At 45.1% G+C, this 27,619-nt stretch overlaps 1 protein-coding gene across 1 annotated transcript in view; it reads right to left on the bottom strand.

The window, feature by feature from the left end:
* Positions 1-27,619, bottom strand: part of CFAP47 (cilia and flagella associated protein 47) — a 3,369,192-nt gene that overhangs the window by 2,183,521 nt on the left and 1,158,052 nt on the right. Inside the window, exon 35 of the mRNA XM_069639370.1 lies at positions 25,190-25,306. Coding sequence (XP_069495471.1) covers positions 25,190-25,306 — 117 coding nt within the window. The remainder of the gene's footprint in view (positions 1-25,189; positions 25,307-27,619) is intronic.

Below are 27,619 nucleotides of genomic sequence, written 5' to 3'. Positions count from 1 at the left end.
CAATCCAAAAGCAAAAGGGGTTGTGAGATTCGGTTCTCATGATAACAGCTGTGGTTCCTTTAAGTCTTAGGGTTCCCTTCTCCTCCAAGACTTCAGTTCTGCCATTTATACTTCTTAAGTCTCTGCAATCTGACCATTCTGGCCCGGTTTGTATGCAGTGGTTTCCTTAGGGTGTTGCTTAGTGTCCTTATATTTCACCATGCAGGATGCTCTGTTCTAGGCGCGGTTGTTAAACTGCACGGTCCACCCACCAGGGCCACGGGGACTCCTCAGTGTGCGCACACACACACACAAACAACCCTCCCCACACCCTGGCACTTGCTCCTGTGCACCAAGTCACATTCACTTAATTCCTTTTAGTGGCCTCTTGGATTTGTGAGTATTCTTGCACTTCTCTGGCTTCTCCTTATTAGCCTCGTGGCCCTGCCACCATGGGTCACCCACCTTCGGTCACCCACCTCCTGCCAAGCCGTGACCTTGCCACACTGCATTGACTCAAAGGTTCACTGTTTGACTATTTTCCACATTTAATATGACTTTGATGTTTGAATTAAATCGTTACGCAACTTGTGCTCAATTCGGTTCAATGTGCACTTTTATTGTTCAGATTTAATGTTCTATTCAGTTCGATATACTCATACTGCTCGCTCTGGGATCGGAAGGCTCCCAGGCCTGGGAAAATCCCACGACCCACCTACATGGGGTCCCCCAAGTCCACTGGGTTTATTGCCGGCGTCCTGGCTTGAACAGCTCCAGTCCCACAACGGCCACCTGCTCAGATGTTGCTCCTGTGTCATGCTCCTTCTCTCTTTCTCTGCGTGGCTGACCTCCATTTATACACCAGACAGGCTGCAAGTGTGGATATCCAATTAGCCCTGCCTGACCACAATCAAAGGGACATGCTTGACCCTCAAAGCTCTTAGTAGGCATCTTCCTCATCCCAGTACCAAAGAGGTGAAAAGGTGCAATCTTGCCCGCTCTTAGGGGTCTCTTCTTTTTCCCCAGTACTGTCAAGTGTTACAGGTGGAACATTGAGGGGAACTGGCTTAAGATAGCCCATGAAGGTTGGGGGAGGGTTAGGTTGGTTGTCAACAGGGAAAGAGGGATACCATGTCTCGCCTATGGGCACCCCACTCCCAATGTTCAAGGACCCTCCACCTAGGTGATCCTCTCTCACTTCTCCGCCCCCAGGGTCAGGATCCAAAAGTGATGGCCTTTACTTTGCCACCTGCACAGAGGATCCAAGGGGAGTAGAAGTGAGAATACCCTCAGGTTTCTCACAGGGGCAAATGTCATGCACTTTTACTTGTGCGCTTGCCCAAAGGGATTTCAGGGGTGGGTAGAGGCACCATGGCACACTGGATGTAAATGGGAATTTAGGGAAAAGCGATGGGCACTCACAGCCTGCCTAGCATCCTGTGCCATAAATGTCATTAATGGTACCCCTCTCAGTCCCCCGAGGCCTCCCAGTACTGTTTCTGGCCAGTGTTCTCCCTTTTCCATTTCCAAACCACAACTCCCAGACCACACTTGGGAGCAACTCAGGAAGCCTGGAACAGAACCAGGGGAATGGGCACACACACACAAATAAACGGAGCAGGACTTTCTTTGCCAAAAAGAAATGAGAAACCCAACACCTGGCCTGGCAACCCCAGATGGACCCCAGGTAAATGGTGGGGCAACAGAAAACTAAATGGGCGTGAGGTGGGACTGCAGAGGAACACGACAGACACAGAAACCCTTCCCAAGCAGAATTTGAAACAAAACCCACCAGCATATGAAGAAAGCCACATAAAGGGTGTGGGGCTAAGCTTTTTCTTTGAAAGCTTTTCACTTGTGTAAATAAGCCCCTGGAGAAAAGACAGGCACCGGTTTGCACAAGGAGTCAGGTGAGCTCTGGAAACAATACAAAAGGAAAGAAAGGGCGTGATCAAGGGAGGGATTGAAGAAGGGCATCTAATATTGGCGCTTATCCCCCATTAAGCCATATTGACCATCCTGAGGAGTGTTTGGCGGGGGCTTCTTAGAAAATCCCCAGGTCCACATTATCCGCCAGCACTGGACAGCAGGTGCTACCAATCTCTAGTGGCCAACCTGGGAAATAGGGTAGCCTGGGATAGGGAGGTGGGAAACCCATGGGAAGATGAGAGGGAAGCCCTCTGGTGTACCTAGATTTTATACGTAACACTGATCGGCACATCTTGAACGGTTTTAAAAATGAAAAACCTTGAACTGTTTCATGTAGTCTGGGTATCCTGTGATTATTATTACATGTGTGGGAATTACAGTTTGAATCAGTTGGGTAGATTTGCTGTTTTTATTCCTTTTTTTCCTGAATGAGCGTTGCACTCTATTTTAATATTATTTTGTATCCAGATTTTCTTCGATTGGAGGTACGCAGATTTATTTTACATGCTGGAGTCTAATTTTTAGCGGTTTGTATGATTTTGATAAACCAGACATTTATTGTACTGAACGTTTGTGTTAGCATGGCTAGCCAGGGAGAGTTGATTGAATGCCTGGGAAATTGGAATGTCTAAGGAACATGTTGTCATTAATGCTATATGCAGGATACATTACCTCCAACCGTGCAGCTAACCAACCATATAGATGTAAACTGTACTCATCTAAATACTGTAGACTATATTCAAATATTTCTCATTGCCACCTAATGCCCGCTTTCTTGTGTGCCAACGCATCGCCCCTGCATAACCCAGTCCAGCAGCACCACTACAATCACTGTAACTTTGTAAAGGCACCCTGACAAGGGATTTTCTCCACCATATGTATTTTACTCTCACTACAGCATTTCTGGTGAAAGTGGTTGACTAACCAAGCAATTAGATATAAATGGAATAAAAGATCGACTGTGCCTTAAAAAGGGGCATATGACAATTCCAACAATTATCGTATTCTGGCCATGCAGGACGCAACAGCGAAAATATCTGCACGCGTCCTACTGTCTGTACTAAAACTTGGATAGAGCATGCATGCATTTTGCCAAAAATCCAAACTGGCTTCCAGAAAGGACACAGTACTTTGGATAATATTATCACTCTTGCTTCAGTCATAGGATCAGCTTTGCACATAGGTCAACAGTCAGTGTACATTGCTTATATAGATTGCACCACAGCCTTCGACCTGGTTACAAGAAATAAACTGTGGGTCAACCTGGCAGAGTGGAACATCCCCAAAGGATTGCTAGGGATGCATACCACTCCACGCTTCAAATTTGTTTAGATCAGCAGGGGCTACCACTGATTAGTGGATACTATGACAGGCCTAAAACAGGGGTGCATATTAGCCCCTGTTCTTTTTATTTTTATTTAGCTAATTTATCTAATGCCCTGACCGGTCATAGAACCTATCCGCACAAGGTTGAGGGTGGGCGCTTGAGCTTGTTGGGTTATGCGGATGACCTCATCATCATGGATCTCGCTGCCAACTGTTTGCAACTAGAATTAAAGTAGCTTATCAGGTATTCTGTTAAACATGGGCTCAAAATCAATAGAGGGAAATCGAAGGTCAGGGTGTTTCAATCTCCCGGCACTAAACATAATAGTTTTAAATGGACCTTTGACGACTCCCCCTTTAGAGCTAGTCACAGAGCGCAAATATCTTGGGGTCATAATTGATCACAGATTAAATTGGTCCTCTCAATTAGAATCTGTTAAGATCAAGGCAAGACAACAGGTAGGAGCCCTCAGAAACCTCTCATATAAACATGGTGGCTACACCGTTAATAATATACTCAAAGTATCTCAAACTAAAATACTCCCTACGATAAGCTACTCGGCAGAAATCTGGGCAGTGAAGTATCGAAAATCCTTAAATCTAATTGAAAGCAGTTCATTGAAAATATTGCTCAGGTTAGCCAAGTACACTAATAGAATATCTTTATCTGGAATTTGGAATCTGAAGGCTTAGCACCCTCCTAAAAGCTAGGCGGCTTAATTGACTTTGGAAATGCTGCCATGCAATCGGCCATTCTATATGGGATGGTACTTTCGCGGTCCACAACAAATGAAAGGAGCTGTTAAAAAACAGCAGTTGAGCTTGAATTTATTACCTAATGAACATGTAGGCCCTGCACCTTCCTGTGAAGTATAATAGCCTGGGCTATGGGCAGCATAAGCGATTAATGCGGGACATCTTTGGATTGCATGCAAGGATCAAACATCGATTTAGCTACTAAATCTACCACTGAATTATTTGTTGAGCATGTGATGATGACGTGACAGCCACGACGATGCCTGCACACGTCAACTCTTACCCAGATCATAACGCGACTCGAGACATGAGAATAAAATGTAACGTAGTCAACACATATGAAAGGTCGGAGCACGATTAAACATCCCAAGAATGGCACAAAACTGCAGACTGTCTGGCCATAACTTATTGGAGATAACAATGCACCTTGTTTCACGGCAGCAGCCTCTCTGAAGTTCTTGCAAAAACATAAGGGCATATAGTAATGTGGCTTTGCACAGTCGCCGCGAGAATTTAAATTGGGCCTCTTTTAGGTCTGGAAATTATATTTATATGATATATCATTTTATTACATTTTTGATTTTTATACAGGATATTTTAAAGGAATTTATGGTATTTCAAGCCCGAAGTGGAAAGCGCTGATGGGTTTTGATTTAGGGGATGTGAGGAATGATTGTAATGTTGTGATGTTTTATTGTTACCACTTCTTTGGCTGTATTTGTGAATGACTTCTTTTTTCCTTAATTGGGTTAGATGCACTGCAGCGCAATAAAAAAAGTCATTATGACTATTATTGTAATAAATAAAATAATAAATATTACACACTGCTATCGAAACTGTGTGCTTTCAGTAGCCTATTCAATTCCATAGCCTCTAGTGGAGAAATGTAGTTATGCGAGTGATGTCCTGACAGATAGCTTTAAAGGGTTACTAGGGATATCGTGTACGCCGTCATCAGTGGCGTCATCAAGTATTCGATGGAAAAGTGACCATGCAGCCAGTGTGAGAAGCCTGACTATACTGCCACCTACTCCATCAGGAATTTCCATTCAGGTGGCCAGGGAAGGCCCATCGCTTTTGAATCCGTCCCTGAGGGTGGAAAAGCGAGGGAGGATCACCTGAGTGGAGGGTCACGAGGGATTGGGAGTATACTGTGAGACATACATGGTATCAAGTGACACAGACTCAAAAGCACTGGTTTTAAAACCTTTATTTACTAAGGTTCCTGGGGTCGTGGAATGCCTGACTGGTTCCAAATCTAAAATGATGGATCCCTTAACTGATGCTTCTAATGCCCGTCGTCGTCTAATAGTCCAAAATAAAAGTCTGTGTCTAAACCAATGCTTGCCCTCACGCTGTACAAAAATGTGATGGTAAGTTTCTTGGAAAGGAAAAATGGACAAGTTGAAGCTTGGGGAAGGGAACCCCATGGAACCGAAAACGCTGAAGCTATTTGAGAATATTGCAAGGGCTCTGTGGAGAAGGTCTTACGAACAGCCCTTTTTGATTGAACTCATTTTTGTGACGTTGACCAAACTACACCTGGTGAGGAGAACACCTGAAAACAACCTTGGTTTCCTATTTTCCATTGAACCACTGTTTTCTTCCTTTTTAAAGACTTCCTATCACATTTTTGTAAAGAGTGAGGGCAAGCATAGGTTCAGACACAGACGGGCGTTTAGTATGGACTATCAGACGTTGACAGCCTTTAGAAACATCAGCTAAGGAAACAATCCCTTTAGGGTTAGGGCCAGTTAGGCATTACACCAACCCAGGAACCTTAGTAAATAAATGTTTTGAAATTAACATCTTTGAGTCCATGTCTCTTTTGATAGCATGCCTGTCTCACGCCAGCATGCAGTCTCAAGTTTCACTCCTGGCAGGGCCGACCCAATTCTGCACCTTTAAATTTGGCAATAACAGCCATTTGAACCCTGGGCTGGTGAATACCCCTTTCCTATTGGTCAATTTGCAGCTTTTAATAAACGATATAGCTCGCAGTTTCATTATATACCGCAAATTTAGCCTTTGCTTTTTTTGTAGCTTGGAAAGTCGAGCACTAAAAGTGCTTCAACTCCCTCTAGTGGCCTTCTTTAAAATAACATTTGCCTACAAATACCATGCTTTTTTCATTTTTGTTTACATGCATGACAGCTGGGGGTCGCAGTGAAGTCACACAGGGACCCCTTTACTTGTCTCACTCCCCCAGGGCCAGCCTTAGTGGTAGCATCGCCCTGGGCAATATGCGCCACATTTTTTTCTACCTCTTAGCTCCGGCGCCTCGCAGGGGGCTCATCATTGGAATAGGATGCTCATGCTAATGCATGAGCGCCCTATTCCAATGCAAACCGCCTCGCTCCCGCGTCCGAGCGAGGAGGTAATCATGTGAATAGGGTGCAGATTGTTGTTCAATGCGTCCAGCCACCGGAGGCGCATTTAACAGCAAAAGTGCACCTGCCGCGCCTTCTCCAACTATGCCAGCTCGGGGGAGCGCTTGAAAATCTCTGCCCTGCCGTAAGGCCGGCCTTGCTCCCCAAGATTCCATGAGCCCGAGCACTCACCTCAGGCTGTGCTCCCTCGCTTACCTTCCCTGTTCCCCCTCCCTCCTCACTGTGCACACTCACCCCCTCAACTATCCTTTCTCTGCTCTCACTTTTTGTCATGTTGTTAATATTTTTTATAAAGTTAAATATTCCACGTGGAATATTTAAGCCCTCCCCAAAAAAATGTTTTTTTACCTATATATACACTTTTACATAAACTTTTGTGCGTTTGCCCATGGGTTCTAATAGCTTTATAGACCTCGCCCTCTGGCTGTGCCGTCATATTGGGCGCTCATACCTAGGTCGGCAGGGCCCATAACGCCCAGTACGGCCCTCGCTGCAGGTCTATAAAGCTATATTATTAGAAGTAAGAGTAATCCGGGATTAACCGCTATATACAAACCTAATATTCATAGCACATTAAATCATGGCATGTGTTAAAGTTGCAAAGACAACCTAAGTGGAATATTCCTGTGGTTTAGAGGTTGTGTCTCAACTTGAGCATCACTTCAACTAATGCTTTTTCAGTGAATATACAGGCATTCCCAAATTCCACCCAATTTACTCCAGTAACAGGAAAATCCTCCTTCACACTGCCAGTTTTGTGATTTATGATTCTACAGCAAACGGGGCCCTTTGTGCCGAACAAGTAGGTCCACATATTTTACAATGGCAGCGGCTTTGTTTTCACAGCTGGTTCGTAAACGCTTTGAATAGCCGCAATGCCTAAAATAAGCCTGCCTCCATTTTACGGTATGAGAGAGCAGATAATGGGCAACTTCCAGGGGAATACGCCTCCATTCTTTATAGAGCTCCCATGGCGCTTTATGCATCATCATTTCCTCAAACAAGAGTCTGTGACAAAGTTTAAAATATTTCTATGAATTCAGTAAAAAAAACAGTGGAAAAAAAAAAAGGAAAACTGGAAGATAACAGTGCACGCCAGAAAAAGGCGTACATCGAAAGTGAAGCTTCGAGAAAGGATAAGCACTGGATGGGATTCGAAAACACAAACAGGCAGGCTGATTAATTACAGTCGCATCTTGATGACACCCTCTCTCATCTGGGCGCATCCAGAGGCAATGTCCCAGATGAATCAAGACGCACAGGCATTTATCAAAAAGCTTGTGATGACAAAGTATTGCCGAGGGGGAGGCAAGCAGTCAGTAGAGACAAAACCCTTCACGGTCCAGTTAAGAGTCTCCTTTCAAATGCCCCTTTTTTTTGCTGGAACTTGTAAATAAAACAGTTAATTTCTCTAACAATAATGAAAAAACACTAGCCTGAGCATTTTATCAATTTATCCTAAAGATGTAATGTTAAAATTGTGGTTAACAGCCAGTGTCCTCTTTCTAGTAATAATGAACATGACCAAAATCCCTAAGCTACCTGTAGACTAAATGTCAGACCGAAACAGGTGTCTGGGGTTGCTGTTGGTACTCTTGTTGAGAGGAGAATTGCCTAGCATTTTGGTGCTGCACTGCCCTTGTGGATGGCACAAAGACTGATAAGCAACTGGGTATTTCTCCTCTGTGAAAGGTACAGTAGAGCTAAAATGTGGTTGCAGACCCTCCCGAGTGGGCACCTTCCCAAAGAACAGATCATTTGGTTGTGTTTGTTCTCAGTAGATCGGCTGCCGGACTTCTTTTTGTATGTTTAGGAACTTGGGGTTTCACCCTAAGTTACCCAGGTTTATCCAGACGTGGACCCTGTGCTCACTGTGCTTAGAGAGGCACAGCTTCAACTCACTGATGAGGCCCGACTAGGCTGAAACACGTGTCTGGGGTTTGCTTTGGGACTGTTGTTCAGAAGCAAATTGCCTAGCATTTTGGTGCTGGACTGCCCAAGTGGGTTGGACAAAGACGGATATGCACATGGACATTTCTCATCTGTGAAAAGTACAGTGAGCTGAAACGTGGTTGCTGACCCTCCAGAGTGGGCAGCTTCCCAAACAACAGGTTATTCGGCCGTGTTCGTTCTCGGTAGAGGGGCTCCCAGACCTCTTTTTAAATGGGAGTTGTCAGCCTTCCATCCAGAGTCAACTTTCAGACACCTCATGAAAAGGAGCGCCCAATGAATGGACAGCAACATTTAGAGACTCAATGAATAACTCATTCTTGAAAGGCGGGACGCGAGTACCAGTGGTGGCTATGGTAAATGGAACCCTACCATTTCGGTCAGAGGCAGAGGGACATCAAATGCTTCGACTAGTGGGAAACAATGCTCTGCTGGGGTGCATACGGCAATGGAAGTGGGCCACGAGAGGACGTTACTTGCAATGGGTCATTTGGTCTAGCCCCTTCTGCCTGGTTCCACGATTAGCACAGGCCAGATAGTGACCAAAATGAACACCAGCTTTTTTTCTGGTCTTCGGTTTGCCGGAGTAGGTCTTGCATGTCCCAGAGAGGATGGTTCACAAAGGCCACCTGCAAGAGGGTCACAACCATGGCTCCTGCTGCAGGTGATACTTGTAAAGCCAGTGATCCAGGACAGTGTTGGATATTAGATAGTACTGATGCGTTAAAGCAGGCCTCTGGCACTGCTCACCCACGGAAGATGCACTTAGAAACCCTCTTCAGAATATCATAACAGAAGGGCGACCCTTCTGACAAGCAACTACTGAACATTTGTTGAGAAGTTGCAGTTGGAAAAGTATGCAACTTCGAAGTCACCCATGTTTACTAGGACTCTTTTGTGCTATATTAGGATTCTCATTTCTTTTTGACATGGTCTCTAATTTTTCCCACAGGATCTGCTTGACAATGTACATTTGCCCTTTACTGGTTACAATGAAATATGAGCAACATATTAAATGTATTTATTTCACTTATAAAGCGAGCAAACAACCCAGGGGCATCGAGGTGTTGATTACAGGAACACGTTCATTACATTCAAATAGATATATTATGCATGAATAGCAGATATAACTCGAGCACTACAATTTACTGCACAGATTAGCCTGCTAATAATTCTCAAGGTTGTCATTAAATCACATTGAATGACGTGATTTCCAGAGCACTTGGTTAAAGGGGACGAAAAGGCATATATATGTTGATGAGCTTCTGTTTCATAAGTGCAGCACATTTAACGTTAAAAGTACAGAGCTCTGTGATCACAAAATGATAATTGCTGAGTTTGACTGGCCAGTTGCCAGGGCCTCAGACTCCAACTTCCCATCAGTTTCTGTAAATCAAAGGTCTAATCGAATTACTTGGAATCCACCTAATGCCTCTATGGTTAATAGAAGAGCTGAGAATCAACTGACGAACAGTACACTTGATTGGAAAACCCTTACTTTCAATGTAAACCAGTTTGATTCATTTCTGTCCAATCTTTTGGGGAATGTACAGGAGAGAATTAAGGTTCCATCGAGAAAACATCTCCACTCTTTGACCAGGGCTTGTCCACGCGTAAGAGGGAGATGAGGAAAAAAATAAGGGATATTAAGAATAATCACTCAAGTTCCATCTTGGAAAAAATAGTCCTGAAAATTCTGTATGGTTCTGAAATACAGGACATAGTAATGCTTGATGTTTTATACTCCCAATTCCCAAATCCCAATTCTCTTCTAGGGGTGTTAATGAGATATGGATTTATGACTCCAGTCACTTAGATTGATGGGAATTTGCATTTTCCTGAATTTGTACTAAAAGACTCTCACTGCAGATGTCTCCACTCTTTGTTAAGATGTCACGGTGTCACTGTCTTGTCAATCTACACATGGCCCATTTAAGTTCCAGAAAGAATGCAAGGATTTTCTTTTGTTGAAGTCCTCTGATGAGCGCTTAAAGATTGAAAGCGCTGCCAGGTAACCCTTAATGGTTCCAACCTGCAGACCTTTATGTGCTAATGAAAGTAAAAAGGATAGAACATCCAGAGTTGTACACTGAAAAGGAACAACATTCTTTTCTCTACACCAGTCACAAAACTTATTCCAACGGCAACAGTACCGAGACTTTGTTGCTGGCCTTCTGGCCGAAAGCAACACCTTCATCACGTCATCCGGGAGGGCCCAATCCTTATATCTCAGCTTCTCAGAAACCACGCGTGAAGGTTGAGAATCTTGACCTCTGGATGGAGAACACGACCTTCCTCTCGTGAGAGAAGATCCTCTATTTGTAGAAGACATATCGGAGGACAGATGGACATGCCCAGAAGGTCCCGGTCCTACGGTCTCGTGGCCCAATCCGGAGCAATGAGGATCATGTGGGTCGCGAACCGTCTCAACCTTCTGAGAACTTGAGGAATGACGGGGACTGGAAACGCGCACAGTAGCGGGAAATCCCAATCCACCATGAACGCGTCTCCTAGAGCTACTCTCGGAGGAAATTCCCTTGAGCAGTACTGCTCGCACTTCTGGTTGGCAGCGGTCGCAAACAGATACACTTGAGTGGTTCCCCAAAGGGCAAAAATCTCTTGAAGGACTTCCTGAGCTAGTTCCCCACTCGTGGGAGACTGCTCTCTGCCTGCTTAGATCGTCCGCCGCTGTGTTCGAATGAACAATTGACCGAATTTAAAGGGTCACAATTGACCTTTTCACAATTGACCGAATATATATATCTTTGGCACTTTGCACTTTGCACTATTGTGCATGCACTAAGCACTTTATCCTTTGTCTAATATTGCTATAGGTGTTGTGATTTGACCCGTTCTGCACCCTATCTTATACACGATGTCTACTCTATGTATAGGTTAGATCGAGATTACCAATGATGAAGGCGTATACATCAATGTTATTTTATTAACGCACGTATACACTTTGCATAGAGGGTCCTTAGATGGGAGACGGCAATATACCTGTGAGTTTGCCCCATTACTATGGTTCTTTGGGGCAGGCTTTATTTTATTACATTCTTGATTTTCGAAGGAATGCCGCTGACATCGCACCGCACCTTCCTAAGTACATTACATATTTTTGTTTTATACATTATATTTAGGTGGTATGCAGCCCGCCATTGCTTTTTGTATTTTGCATGCGCAAGGCGCTCCTTACTTTATGCTTGTGCGGTTTTCCCCTTCTGTTCTATGGGTATTATTATATATTTTTTAATGATACTTGACCTTGTAATCTGACCATTTTAGGGTCTTGTGAGGTATTTGTCGTCTCTCTCATCTATTCCCTTTTTGTTGTACTCTGTGGCGTTAGCGGCAATATTTAAATTTGTAAATTGCCGTTTTAAGCGCAGCATTCTATTTAATGGTTTTATTTCAGACTATTAAGGTCGATATGAGGTAACACTTGGTCACTACAATATGGCCGATTGCTTTTCTCCCTACATTGGAGTTACGTGGTGTATGAGACACTCAATACATTGTAACCAGAGAGTTTGTATTGTGTTTAAATGAGTCCATTTTCTGTGTTTACCCTACTATCGTGAACAACCTTCCGGTTCTCCCCTGCTATGCACCTTTTATGAATAAAGAACATTTGCTGCTACCTGATCTTTGCCGTGCAGCCCATTATTTGCCAAGTACTGGATTCTCTGGACCTGGCTGTTCTTGGGAGTGCATTCCGCAGATTTGGCCCTCTTTTGGGCTTAATTTTCGTTTGAAAAAAAAGAAAAAAAAAATATATATATATGGGTTTTGGGGGGTTTGGCGTTGGGTGGGGGGTCGTGGGGGGTTTCCCCCCACATATATGGTACAATTGACCTTCACAATTCGGTCAATTGTGAAAATGTCAATTGTCGTTCGAGCAGTTGTAAAACGAACAATTCGTATACAACCTTCTAGAATTGGCCAGTACCAGAGCTGCATTGCCTCTCTGCACAGTGTAGTGACCCAACGCCTCCTCTCTTGTTGAGGTAGTGCATGGCCACTGTGTTGCCCGTCATTATCAGGACATTCTTTCCCTGTACAGACAGCAGAAAAGCATTCAGCGCTGGCCTGATTGCTCTCAGCTCCAAATGTTTGATGTGGAGTTTGGACTCTGATGGAGACCAACGACCGCCGACTGTCAGAACGTTGAGTGAGTGAGGCATCCGTCCCTACAGTTATCTCCGGCCAGGGTTGCCAAAAGTGTTCTCCCTTCATAAGATTTTCCTCGCAGGCCCACCGCAGAAGTTCCTATGAGACTCTGACCGGAATCTGAAGGTGGTCCGCCATCCGCCCTGAGTACTAGGACCATTGTGATCGGAGAGCCCACTGAAGGGCTGGCCCCTGGCACCAGAAAAATGCAGGATGCCATGAGGCCGAGCAACCTCAAGAATTCTAAGGCTGGAAGACTGTGGGCACTCTGGAATTTGGTTACCATCTGGAGAATGTCTTGAGCCCTAAACCTGGGTGGCGAGCACTTTCCCAAGGATGTGTCTAATACAGATGTACTGGAGCTGTTGGGAAGGTGTCATATGGGACTTCTTGAAATTGAGGTAGAAGCCCTGTTTGTGAAGGGAGTGGCATGTAACGTTGATTTGATCCAAGGCTTGTTCGGGAGACCGTACCCTGATCAGCCAATCATCCAGATAGGGGCAGATGTGAATTCCCCCTTCTCCTGAGATGCGCTGCCACCACCTACATCAGTTTGGTGAACACCCTCGGGCGGAGGTCAACCCAAATGGCAGGACTCGAAACTGATAGTGCAAGCTGCCAACGGCAAACCTCAGGTGTTTCCTGTGCTTGAGATGGATCGGCACATGAAAAGCATCCTGAAGGTCCAATGACACCAACCAATCCTGAAGAAAGAGTGACCATCTTGAATGTGTCCTTCCTGAGGAACTTGTTCAAGTATCTCAAGTCCAAGATGGGTCTCCGTCCCCCATCCTTTTTGGGAATAAAAAAATATGGGGAATACCAACCTTTGTTCCTCTCCTCCACAGGCACTGGTTCTATAGCGCCTTTCACTAGCAGGGTCAATATTTCCTGCACAAGGAGTGGAACCAGAATCCTCAGTGATTCCCCAGTGGATTGGTCTGAGGCTTCTTTATAAAAAGGAAAGCAGTAACCGTGGGCTATTGTTTCCAGAGCCCAAGCATCTGAAGTAATGTCTCGCCATTTTTCTAGATGCTGAGACAGTCTGGCACCCGCCTCAAAGCGGTTTTGAAGCGGCTGTAGCAGAGGCCGATGGTAAAGAGGCTGCTGCTTGAGCTGGCTTGGCACCTCTACCTCGTCCACCACGAGGAAACTTTCGTTGGCCTCTTTGACTGGCCATTCCTCTTGCCCTTCCAAATGAGGAGTATTAGCGAAAAGATCTACCCTTCCACTGCTGTCCGCTAGGACGAAAAGGCTGAGGTTGTCGAACAGCGGTGACTACAGACTTGGCGGCTGCTTTAGAGATCTGCAACTTCTCAAGGCTCCGGTCAGCCTTGCTGCCAAAAAGATGAGACTTGTCGAATGGCATGTTGAGAAGTCTAGCCTGCACATCAGGTGTAAAACCTGACTTCCGCAACCACGCAAACCTGCGTATCATGGTGCTCGTAGCCATGGACCTGCTGATGCCATCTGCAGAATCCAACCCAGACTGAAGGGACTCACACATGGCTTCCTTGGTGTCCTTAACAATAGCCAGGAAGCCATCCCTTTCTTCCCCTTCGGGAATATGCTCTGCCGCCATAGATATGCACTTAACACAGAGTGTATAAAAAATGTTGCCAGGGCACAAGTGGAGTTGGCCGACTTCAACGCCTTACTCCCTTGCTGAAAATAACTTATGCGCCCATCCATCCACGCGCTTATTGTCCCTATCAGGAGAGATGGTAGGGTACGCTGCCTGTTTCAAGGTAGCTGTGGCTGCCTGGACCACCAGACTCTCGGGAGTGGGGTGAGTTCACAGGTAGCCGGGGTTGCTACTGGAAGGGTGGTATTTTCTTTTAAGAGACTTGTTCACCGCCAGATTAGTCTCAGGGGTCTCCCAATTCCTGGTCACCCTTTTTTGCAGAGCCACGTGGAATGCTAACACTGGATCTGTAGGCGGACCCTTGTCTAAAAAGTCAGTTAGATCATCCTGATCATAATGCACAGGAGGTCTAGACCAGCCCAAATATTCAAAAACTCTCGACATAAGTTGCCTGTACGAGGAGTCAGCTTGCTCCCCTGGGTCTGGCTTGCGGATCAGCAGCTCAGGAGAAGTGTCTATACCACTTGCATTATGCAAAGTATCACAGAGATCCTGCATCCTACTCTTCTCCGGAATGAGGCATTCAGGCACATAAGGGGTCCCAAACTGGAGACCAAAAGAGCCATCATCCTCATCCGAACTCTCCTCCTCAAAAATGGAAGTGAGGGACTTTAAAAAATCATTTTTCGGTAGAGGAGCATAGCTTTTCTCTGGGGTAGTACCCATAGGCTTCAAAATTGTCGAAGGCGTTGGCGTAGACTTTGCTATTGCCTTCTTTGGAGGGTCAACAGTCATTGGGATCTGCACCTGTAAAATTAGCACAGATGGCATTGAAGGCATCGAAGGCCTGATCAGGGTGGAGGAACCGACGGGCACTATCAACTGGCATGGCGCTGATGACGTCAATGGCTTAGAGGGCTTTGAAGGTTTTGAAAACTTCGAAGACCTTTACCTCTCTCCACGTCTCGATTGATCCTTCGATACCTTGTCCGAATGAAGGCTCCCGATGTGGATAACGCAGTTTACTCTGGCTCAAGGGCAAGCGAGTATCCGGCCGAGATCGCTCCCTGCCGGCTTCCACAGAAGGCATGGACGGAACTTTGCCTTGTTTATCAAAGATTTTAAGTATCTCCACACGCAAAGCTTCCCATTCTGCTGGCATCGATTTTTGGACAGGCATGTCACCCTCTCGGGACTTCCGACTGATGAAGACAACAAGGAAGGCGACTGGCGGTGCCTTCTCCTCGAACACTTCGACTAGGACGGAGAGTGACGGGAACCACTCCTAGACATTGAGTGCTTGGCCTTCTTCCTCCGAGGAGAGTCGCCTCTCGACTCATCGGTCGAAGACCCAGCAGGTCGGGACTTATGGGACTTGGACACCTTGCCTACCTTGAGCTTCCCCTTTTGTTCCCTCAAGGCCTTTCCAATCATAGACTGACACTTGGAGCACGTATCCGTGTCGTGGCCCTCGCCGAGGCACCACAGACAGACTCAATGCGGGACCGTGATGGACATCTTGGAGCCACAGTCCCGGAATTTTTTGAATCCGGACCGAGGTGTCGTCGGAGTAGAAGACAAAAACATATTCGAAAACTAACAGCAAATATTTAACACAAGTACAAGGCGCGCCGAGTTTCACAAAACAACCACGTTTGTGGAAAAATGGAACTGAGGCAACGGCACAGTGCGTGGTACTTATAACATCTGATGACATCACCCTCGACGGAGGACTTCGAGGCACATCAACACAACGCCATCTACGCAGGGCGCCCTCTGCCGAAAGATTTCTGAAGCAGCCGAAGCTGGACACTACATGTCAAAGATGAGGAATACGTTGGAGGACACAATCCATTCAAATGGGACTGTCTGTGAAGGCTTAATCGTATGCTGTGCTCAGAATCCCACCTTGTCCCGTACTCAGAACGTGGGGAAGCGAGAACCCTAGTTACACATCCTGACTTATTTGTGAACACTTCTTTCTTTCTTGTAAATCCTATCCCACACCCTTTTGTATTAGTGTAAGGATTGGCAATAGGTTTTTCTTAGTATAGGCCCTTTTATTTGACACAACACCACTAGGAAAGCCTTGTTTTTCATTTGATGGTCGTAGCTGCTCCCATCTTAGCTTTAGGTTTAGATTAGGCATTTTTACAACCTGCATAATCAGTTTAATAAACACCCTTGAACAGTGATCATGTGTGTCTGTCATTTCTTGATACCATGCCTTCCTTACAAAACACACAGAAAACGATTTCCTTTTTAAAAAAAGATCACAAGTGCAGTGAGAGAAGTGGAGTAGGAAGGCAAGGTAGAGTCGAAGAGTGCAATAGCCACCAGTTACTATTCAGATGTTAGAGGAGGAGGCAGTAGAAAATTCATCCAACACTCACGCGACCCACTAGGGTACGAGGAGGACCAGAAGCCAAGTTTGTACAGAGCAGGGAGTAACAAGCGACCGCTGCATTTATTGATGGAGCACAGAGGTTGAAGGGGGCCTGCCCAGGCCCCAATACGAGCCTTGGGAGTGGGACCTTGGTGAAGGGGACCAGCGTTTGCCTGCCGGCTTCAGGATTGGCCAGTTAGATGGAGCACAGGCCAATCACACAGCAGCATCAGGCTGCTTACGGTAGGGCTGAGGAGGTCAGTCTTCGGGCTGCCATACTGGAGAGATGATATCAATAAAGAAAGTAAGGCCAATCATGGAAAAAGGAATGCTCCCAAAGCACACTCACACTGATCACACGACGGGGGAAGATCAGTAGAAAACATGGTAATGAGTGCTGATATTTAGAACACAAAAGGGCACCGTGAGCATCCAAACTCCAGCGAGGCCGATCTGGTGCAAAAAGATGGCTGTAGTCCCCTGTAGTAACCAGAGCCTCATGGTGTTGGGGGAGGCTCTGTGAGGCCTGCAGTTCTTTCATCGTCTGGCTTCAGTGGAGAGTCGAGGAGGACGTGAGGGATAAAGCACAGGAGCCTAGGAGTGGGGCCTTGGTGAGGGGGGCCGGCTTCGCCTGTCAGCTTCAGGATTGGCCAGTTAGATGGAGCACAGGCCAATCACACAGCAGCATCAGGCTGCTTCAGGTAGGGCTGAGGAGGTCAGTCTTCATGCAGCCATATTGGAGAGATCATATCAATAATGCATGTATGGCCAATAGCGAGAAAGGCAGAAGTGAAATTAGTGGAGTTGATGAGTACATGTCGGTAGTACTCCATTCCCGACTGCCTTTCTGCTTCTTTGGATTTGACAAGGACACTTCGAAGTATTTTATCAGGATGTTGCATTTTGATCAACTCATGCTTTTTAACTGAAATATGTTTCACCACCTATTGTTTTTGAATTAGATCGGTGTTCAACTTCCAGGTCAAAACTATGAGCAAATGGTCACTCTCCTTGTGAGAAAATTACTGCCACATGTACTGCATGCTTGTATTGACTCATACTGGTAAAAAAGTAATCCAGAGTAGAACAACTATGACGAGAGATTATATTTAAGTGACAGGTATGACTCCTGGGACCCAACTATTTAGCATAAGATCGTAACCCAAAACATTCTTGAACCAAAAAAGCCCTAAGAATTTGATTACTTCTTAGGAAGCAGAGCTTCACGTGTGTCCCAGATATTCCCCATCCAACATTATGTTACTGTTAGTGCATCTAGCATTCAGATGTCCAGCCACAAGCTCAAGCTGCAGCCTGTACTTGTTCCTTGGTGCTTGCAATGTGGGGGCCATAGGTATGTTGTATGAAAAGGTCAGTAATCTGACCCCTGTCAAGAGGGGATGATGACCCCTCTTAGCCTGGGATGGGTGGCCTACCAGGCTGGAAGACAGAGCCCTTCTACCCCGGATGGGGATACTGACAGTTGGAAGGGCCCCTGCACCTTTTTTATGTGCCAGGGAGCTTGTTGATGGTACCACTATAGATCACTACATAACTATGTTGCAGGATGATGGCCAGTTTCTCTTTTTATTTTAGAAAACCACAAATACCTGCATCCATAGCAGTGGTTCAAGAAGAAAACAGCCCACAAGAGCGTCCAGGGACCACCAGCACACCCCAACTGGCGGCTAGATGAAGGGAAACCACTATGTGGCACTTCACAACCGGCCACAACATATGTCAGCGGGTGTGCGGAGTACTGCAACCCGCTGAATAGCCAGGCAACATTTACCTGTAACAGAGCCACAGAACAGCTCTCAACAAAGGCTGCAATCTGCTCTATACCGAAAAACAGTCACTTGTAACAAAGCCACAGAGCAGCACCCAGAAAGATGACTGCAATCATATGGACTTTGGGAACAATAATATGAACGGGAACATTTGCTACAGTGGGATAACAGTGATAAACTTTGGCTGGCCTGGGAGAGAGAAAGGAGCAGGCTTTAGTCCCCTCTATATGTATTTTTCAGATTCAAACACCTTCTGGGAGGGGAGGACAGGGAATAATTAGCCTGGGGAACCAGAAGGGGAGAGCCAAAGGAAGGAAGAAGGGGGGGGGGGATAAAAGAGGGAACAAGAAACAGGAAGGTGTGAGTTGTTTGGGTGTGGTCAGAAGGGTTGGAGGTGTAATAAGAGATGGTGTAGAGGTGTGTGGAGGCATCTTACAGGAAAAGTTGTGCTATTGGCTGGTAAGAGAAAGTGGTACTGCGGTGCGAGTATGGGTAAGGTGTGTGAGTGAAACTGCTAGTAGGATAAGAGGCAGTGAGTGAAAGGGTGACTGAGGGAGTGAAACGAGGGTGACTGAGGAGAAGGTGGGGAGGAGTATATTATAGTGTGGAGGTAGAGTGGTAGTGGTTGGGAGGTTGAGCAACTGTCACAGGGAGAATGGAGAGCAGTAGTAGTGTGTAGAGGGGAAGCAGAAGTAGTATTGAGAGAGGAGAGTAGTGGCAGTGGTGTAGGAGGGGAGAGCAGTAGAAAGGAGGGAGTGAGAGTGACACCATCATAGGGACAGCTAGAGTGAGCGGGAAAGAGGGACAGACAGTATAACAAAAGGGAAATGAGTATAAGAGCATGGAAGAATAGGCGAATGCCCGGAGCAATTGAAATAAAATATCCAACCAGGGTCCCTGATAAGTGTCACATAGAATGTTCCCAGATAAAGGTTAGATAGATAAGGCATTTTCTTTTAGGCATCATAAGAAGGTAGACCGCTTTTAAGTTAGCAGGGGTTATCGATCACTAGTACACGCCTGGGATCGAGGGACTTCTGCCGCCAACTGCACATCCCTCGGTTAGACAGAGAGGGACAGTGATTAGGCCCTTTTCTGATTTAAAAATAAAAACCACTGAATTACATCACGAAGTTGGAGCATTCTTGAGGCCATCTGTGACAGTGGAAAGGCAAAGAAGCAGAAAGGGAAGAGGGACAAGATGATCGAGGTAGAACACATCTAGAGCATAGGAAAACAGAAACAGGAGTGGGAGAATGAAGTGGGGGTGGGGGTTCCAGACCAGCGGATAGAGACACAGGAGATGGCAGAGAAAGACAGGAAGCCAACAAGAGAGTAGAGAGACGTAAACGTCCAAAAAGACAGATTTTAATCCTGAATGGGAGATTCTGGCCGAATTTCGAATGTTTGAAAATTCAGAACGGCCAAAAAGTTCGACCAAATCCCCCATTTGGTGGGCAGGGCTGCGGGGGAGTCCCCCGCACCCTTGTTCACTTTACTGTGAGCGTGGGTTGCCCCGCAGCCGAACCCGTAACAGGCAAAAAAAAAATGTAATAAAAAGGAAAGGACGCTGCAGCGCAGGTTTCCGATCACAGAAGTGAAAGGGAACAGGGGTTGCAGGGACACAGCGAGTAGGTGGCACACTGCGAAGTGTGCTGCTGCATGGTAATTAGGGTGATAGGGGTGTGGGTGGGTGCCAAGTCGGAAATGTGCAGGGGCGAACAGACCAAACGTTATTTTCAGAAAAATAACTTTCAGTCGTTTCTCCCTTGAACATTTCCTCCACAGGCTTTTAACCCAAATCCGAGAGAGACATCGGACAGATCTAGATCCCAAAAGTTAGACACGATAACGCGCTTATAGGCTTGTGGAAGAGTCCAAGAAGCAGCAAAGAGGGCATAAACATTTTTAATAGATGGGAAAGGAACATGTACGAAGCAAGGGGAGGGGGCGATCAGTGCATCTAGAGAGGGTTGATATATACAAGAAAACGTCAAAGAGAGACATCATACGGCCTAAATTCCCGAGTTGGTGCTCCATAAATAACCCAACAAAAAGACAGTGATTCCGGTGTCATATACCACACGTTTTCAGTATATCAGGATGTATGACAGATCTGCAGTCAAACACTTTTACAGTGCTTATAAATAGGGTGAGATGCTTTTAGTGTTCATATTTTGCTAATTGTGGTGGTGTTTTTTAGTGTTTGATAAAAAGGTAACATATCTGTGTTCATAATTTAAGGTCTATTTTGTATTTGTCCTATTTTCAAAAGAAATGTAGAGAACAGTACTTAAAAAACAAGTTTCTTTTATTCGTGCATGAAATAAATGCACATTTCTTTTGATTCAATAGTGAACCTCCACCATTGCTGCTGAAATTGTGAAAGAATACATTTTCCAGAGCTTTCTTAACATCTAGAGTTCTGAAAGTGGGTTGAGCTTAAGGTGATTCCAGAGAAGTGGACCTACGAACAGGAAAGACCAACCTCGTATGGTTGTGCTAAGTGATCATTTTGAATGTCAGGCAAGCTGCTGTGTGATAATATAATGAAGCAGAACGTATTCTGCTACATCTTAACTATTTGAAAAAGGAAGACTGACCCACTTTCATGCTACCATTCATGGGCATAATTAGATGTCTGCTCAGAACATCCATCACTGATAACTGGCATGATGTGCTTTTTTTAACAAAGGGATTGACTAGTAGTTTGGCCCTGTGGAAAAAGGCCTGATCACCAGTGGGGTTCCAGTAAGCATCAAATGGAGCCACTAGAAAGAGTGAAATCATCAAATGGTCCCATAGACCATAAGTTGTCCCATGCATGTGGTCCTGCTTCATTCTGTGCTGTCCAGTGTCTGTGTCCCAACAGTTCTAATGGGAAAGCAGCAAGTACCAGAATGTAAAGAAACAAATATGATTGGCTCAACCATCGTAACCAACATTGAAATACTGGAGAGCTCACATTACCTCCTCCTGTGTGATAAACCAGCTATAGTACATATATAATTGTCATTGTATCACAATCTTCCCATCGAGTACCAGAAAAGAACCCAACGAATCCTAGCCAAGTGAAGGGCATAAAACAAATGTTTCAAAGTTCCCTTAAGTCTCAGCCAAAAGGTAAAAGTCCACATTGAAAGCTTTGCTTCTCACGCAGGATGTCAGCGTTCCTCCCGCGGGCAGACTGCTGGGGGGCTGTCCCATCCTAAGACCCTTAGCTGGAGTTTTACACTTTCTCCAGCTATTGAACCACAGTGCGCAGGCAACCACATGCTTTTAGGTTCCTCCTGCTCATTGTGTCCAAGGCGATTTCTGTAGTGCAGTCTTCTAGCAGGCCGACAACTTCCCACTAGCCTGGAGCAGAGTTTGGTGTTTTTGCCAATATTTAGTGTCTGCTTGTGGGGTTTAGCAGAAAAGCATGTCTCTACTCTCTCGACTTGTCCCTGCTCCTTTCCAAAATTGCCACAGCTTTTGTCCCACTGTGTCTAATCCTGGCCTGGCCTTCCTGTCCCTGGCGTAGTTGTACAGTCTCATTCCCCTTCCCCCACCCACCTGTATGCCTCCTCCTGGATCTACAGGGTCCTCTTGACCCTCCTGGTCTTCTATCTAGGAAGTAGGTATCCCATTCTTTGTGTTCTCTGAGGGCCTGTGTCGATTTCACCACTCCATGCTTTTACTTCCTTTTCCCATAGGGTTTAGTGGTTCTTCTCGCTATGAGTTCAAACCTTCATTGCCACGCTCAATGCCGTCAGTCTTTCATTTCCCCTCATAATTCCAATCTCCTGTCACTTCCCTCCTCGCAATTCTTTTTCCTTTACCAAGATATTTTCTCCTCTATGCTTTCCCATAATCTTACCGTAGTGTCTCTCTCTTCTGATATTTTCCTATATCGCTTTTTTAGCAATGTCACTCTTCTCCCTTTCCAAGCTGGTATGTTCTACGTTTCTTCTTACCACAGTATCCATTTCTATCACCCTTCTTATGCTCTCTGGTTCCTGTACTAAAATTCTCTTTTTCTCGCGAGATGATAACCCTTGCTTCACTCACACAGGTGGTATTGCTATGTCGATGCTACGAAATTCTGCTCCTCTTGGTCATTGACTCAAACTTCCCCCTACTGTGAACATGTCTGTAGCTCTATTGACAACCAGCTCTACTACTTCCTGCTGACAAGCTTCCCCCTCGTCAAACTTCAGTAAATCTCTTTTTTTTTTAAATGTTCCAAATACATCCACACTTCTCTTAGGAACCGTATACCAGTACTGGTTGTAAGGGCTCCCCTCTTTTGGCCCCTCTGCATACCAAGACCTCCTGCTTGCGGGTCTCCCAGGACATGCAGTCTTCCAGCAGCAGCTCTCCCACAGACTGAAAACCTTTATCTGGCTATCTTTTAAAGGCAATTTCCCCACCTACTTGTTTGTGACCAGAGCTCATTGGTTGCACATGTGTTTTAAAGGTATGTCTCTCTCCTGATTGGGCCATGTGGTGTCTAAGGGGGCCAGCCTAAAGTCATTAGAGGGCAGCAGCATTTGGATTTCTCTTTTTACTATCTGCATAGCAGGTGTAACTCTCTGCCAGGCTAGGCTGCCTACTTGCCTCTTTTTGTACTGGTAAGTGCTTGGGAGGGGTTCTAGTGTTTTATTGGGGTGCTCGATTTATGAAATGTTCCCACACATTTGCAAACCTCTCCTGCAAATTCAGACTTTTCTTGTGGGCCTGTGGATCCAAACAAGTCTGCCAATCTGGAGTCCAGATCCACTAACCACGCATACACCAACAAGTTGGTATTGTGGGCAGTCAGACACTTGAGAACCCCAAATAGGTGTTCTGGGGAGGTAAATGTGGCAGTTACAGGTCAAAGAAATTGGGCGCTCATAAGATAAAGCAGAGCTATTAGGATAATTTCCTGTATCAGTCCTTCTCCCTTTATCGATTTGGAACAAATATTTTTAGCACACCACTAACTATATTGTATCTAGTTTGAGTTTACAACTGGCCTAACTACACAAGGAGCACCCTTATCTAGCCCCAGAGATCTGCATGTTAGGAACTGTAGTTTACATTTTTCATTACAAACTACATGTGGGGCTACAATTGGTTGACTGCATTTTCTTTCTAGTAGGTCAGTGAGCCCAGCTAAATCCCCGATTGTAAACTATGATGAGCTGCTAGTACCTAAAACCATATGTTGGACTCAAAACCTCCTTTGCTTTTGGAATCTGAAACCTATTTTTTACCACGGTCTAGAGCCCAACTGCCCACCATCAAGTTTCTATAAGTGTCAAGAGACTGTAAGTAGTATGCAGTTTACAAGTCTTTCCCACACACACCGGACTCACAAAGTTTAAAATGACAAAGATAATTTTGATTATTTTTCTATTAACCTCAACCCAAGACTTCTGATCAGTGTTCATTAGCATGCATGATTAACTCATCCCTAACTGCCCTGTTACATTCATAGCAAACGATATTTCAAACCAAAACGTAGTCTGCAAACTGTGGCTCCCCAGATACTTTGGACTAGGACTCCCTGATTCCTCGCGATTGAGTTGTTAGCCAGTGCTGATGGGACTAATAGTCCAAAACATCTGGATAGCCAAACATGGCAGATCCCTGGACAAATAAAAAAAACAGTTACTACCCAATCTCAGTCTTATAGACATCCTACAGCAAATAATACTTGGAATACGAATAAGACTTTGTCTATGGAAGATAGTTCAGGGGCAACGTGCTCGTCTTGGAAGCAAGACGACATAGAGCACCACAGGTTCGATCCCCGGGTCCGCGCTTAGAAACCTCTGGGTATTAAGCACGTTATAAATAACCTATCATATATATTAGAAAAGAGTACAAAATTAATGATGGCACGTCTGTAACCACACAGCACTGTTCCCATCCTCAACATAAAATACAATTGTGATTAGTCATTCACAAAGCTTACTTTCCAGAGGACATGTTTAATTGAAAGTATAAGCTACAGTATGTGAAGTGACACTGATAATGGCTGAGAAAACAAACAATACCCACTTGATTAAGTGCCAAGGACGAGTATACTCGTCCTTTTTACATAGACTTCAATAATAACCTGGCACTTCAAGATTCTCATCCTCAAAATGGAGCCACATTTGCAGTTATATGAAGGCAACCGAGAAAAATAGAACTGATAATGTTAATTCAGCGAAGGTTGCATTATTGTAACTTTCTCTACACTCTGCTACATCGAACACCACCCTCAAATTTAAGCATCAGTAGGATCATTTGTGTTCTGTGGAAGTCTGATCAGAACACCATAGCCCTCATGTGCTTACACGGACTCCCAGAAGAAGAGACAAACCCACATTAAAACTCTAACTTGCCCCACAGGACCCACCGGGAGTGGACACTGACCTCTCCAAGCACCCTTCTTACTGGATAGCAAGACTCTTAAGATCAGCAACCCAGATTCTCCATGACATCCACCCTACTGGGTACAAAATGTTTAGGGACAAAAAGCATTCCTCCACAATCAAGGCTCCATCTTGTACAAGTCTTGCCTTACAGCTTGGAATTTAAAAGTATTTCCTGTAGTTGCATGGGGGTGTCAGGTCTCCTATACTCAATGGAGCCTATGGAACAGGGGCACAAGAATAGCCCAGGATACCCACCTTCCATCTTCTCTACAACTGTGGTCTACTGGGCAGCTCCTCCTGGTGAGAAGCTACTAAATCAGGCAGAACCTCAAAAGTAAGAATTCCAAGAACAGCGATTATGTGTTCCCCCTAAGTAACACCAACCCCCTCTGGCCACCACAAAGCTCTCTGTTGTGTCCGACTGACAGGATTCAATATTTAAAACAATATCCTGAGTAAAATGAAAAAATAAGATTTAATATACACAAAATATAAGTGAGAATGTGGGCTGTCATGTGTAGTACAGAATCATTTACCTGAATATCAATATCAAGGTTGATAGCACGAAAAGCATTCACAAGTATCAAACAGTTATGCAGACACTGCTCTGGGGTGAATGGCTGAGTGTACATTTTCACAAAGTGACTGGAAATCTGCAGAAAAGACAGAGGATACATCATTATTTGAATAAAGAAATCATCTTTATGGACAATGCAAGATTATATTTTGCTTATTGTGCACATGTCAATTTTGTGGAGCAAGACAAAAGCTTTATGATGGAGCAGATCACAGGAAATGCAGGGAATGTGCATATCACTTTTGCCCCAACATTGGAAAAGATGCACTGTAGCATCAAAGTCAAACACAACATAGTAAAAGCAGAATACCTAGTGCAGTGGCAAAAGCAGTTAACAGCGGATGCTATTACTTAACTAACTGAATGGTGCTTCCTTTATTCTTATTCACTATGCAAGTCAATAAACCGAGTACTCTGGCTAAGAACCCAACCTAGGAGACTGTTGTTTGTGCAAAGATCTTAGCAGGAGGTAGTTTACCCTCTCTGCTATCCTACCAACTATTTAATTGGACATCAGGCCTTACCAACAGTCTTCTGATTACACATACAAATTGTAAAAACATCCACACCAGGTTTGTGTCAATGGAAGATGATTTTGATCCACTGGAAACTAAGCAATATAGTGTTCATATAGTTCAGTGACTGCCAAAAGTCTTCAGGGTACATAGGTAATCAGTAAAGTAAAGAAAAGATTGTGAAGAATGAAACAGAAAAGATCAATTAATGCAAATGCAGAATTTGAATATCCTGGTATCATTTGGAAGAGATTGAAGTTAATACTTGCAGCATTTCTGTACTGAGGAATATTTCCTCAGTTTTGCTTTTCGCAGACTTTCTACATTGTGCAGTGTGGTCACTGATTTGCACCATTTAAATATTCAGAATGTTTTTTCTATTGTATTAACTTGGCTTTTACTCTTTAGGTGGTGCCCACCTTACCTCCCTAGTACCAATAGTGTTACTGCCACTTTTACTGCTCTGCCAAATTCCAGGCTTACCATTAAAGTGGAAGAAATGCCCATTCGGCAAGTGCTGGTATATCCGCCAACGCCAAAAACTAGAGAAATTACCATATGTGGTATTTGAGTCAATGCCAATTCCTCCAAATCCCAGATGGAGTGCTACAAACTTTATGAACGAGGACTAACACTGCTGTTAACATACTAGAAATCTGGCAATGATTCTGCCAAACCAAGGGCAGTTACTGTAAGCAAGTTTGGCAGTAATTGCTATGGAACTAAAATGAGTGTAGGTGGAATTGTCTAGCTCCACTGTCTATACCCACTCTCTCTCTTAATCACTCCTGAACATCCCCCAGACAGACTACAATTAAATAGATATTTCAATAATCCACAGGGATAGCCATGCTTAATCATGTCTAATTGGGAAAATCCATGGTAAATCCCCCAATCTGGGCATGCTAAATCTCCCAAAACACTGCGGATAATAAATCCATCGACACAGCTCTTGGGAGAGGAGGCCTTAGATAAGTTTGAGGTGCCACTGGAGGAGCTGAGTGGGCCCTTGAGGTAGAGTAAGGCCTTGTTTAGGTGGACCTGCTGGAGGCATGTTGACCGCTTCTTCGTTGTATGAAGACACAACCTTCCAGAACCTCCATGTACGAATAAGCCTCCTTCTGTAGTATCTGTGCAGGAGGGGCCATGGATGGACAGGGAACTGCAGGCGGTGCATACGGAGCCACTGAAAACAGTGCCTGACCACGAGTTGGCCGGGGGATGTAGGTTAATGCAGACAGGACATCACTGTCCACAGAAATTCCCCTTGGGAATGTGGAAACCAAAGGTCTGTACATGTGTCATTGACGATGCAGACATGCTTGGTGATGGCATAGGCTTGGATGATAATAGCGTTTAAGATTTGGTTGGCAACGGAGTTGTTGGCGGAACACAAGTGGTTTTACCAGTTGATGTTGTTGCCTTGCTAGTCTAGGAGGTGGTCGACTGAGTCGTTGATGGGTTGGCCGTCATCGAGGAGGATTTCGTCATCAATGGGGATTTGGGCCAATTGTGTAATCAATGGGGTCGTAGACGATGGTGCCGTCGATGGAATTGTAGTCATGGATTTTCTGAAGATTGCTTGGAAGATGAAACCATTGACTAAGGCGTTTTCGGCGCTGAAGTGGTCAATGATGTTACCGCAGGCATAGACAGAGACGTCAACGATACAGTCAATGAGGGAGAAGCTGAGTGTGTGATCCATGTCCCTTCTTTGCTTTCTTCCCCCGGGAACATTCCTCATGGGACCTTGACCTCTTTGAAGAGGGAGTGCACTCTAGGGGTCTGCTGTGCCTGGCAGAGGCATAACTATGGATAGAGGCCGAGTCTGAGGCTCCGGCACCTTCATCCACCAAGCCACTGACCTGTTGGGC

Source organism: Ambystoma mexicanum, chromosome 7q, assembly GCF_040938575.1.
Source record: "Ambystoma mexicanum isolate Mex_15411 chromosome 7q, UKY_AmexF1_1, whole genome shotgun sequence".
In the NCBI taxonomy this organism is placed as follows: Eukaryota; Metazoa; Chordata; class Amphibia; order Caudata; family Ambystomatidae; genus Ambystoma; species Ambystoma mexicanum.
This window is presented reverse-complemented; position numbering and strand designations above follow the sequence as displayed.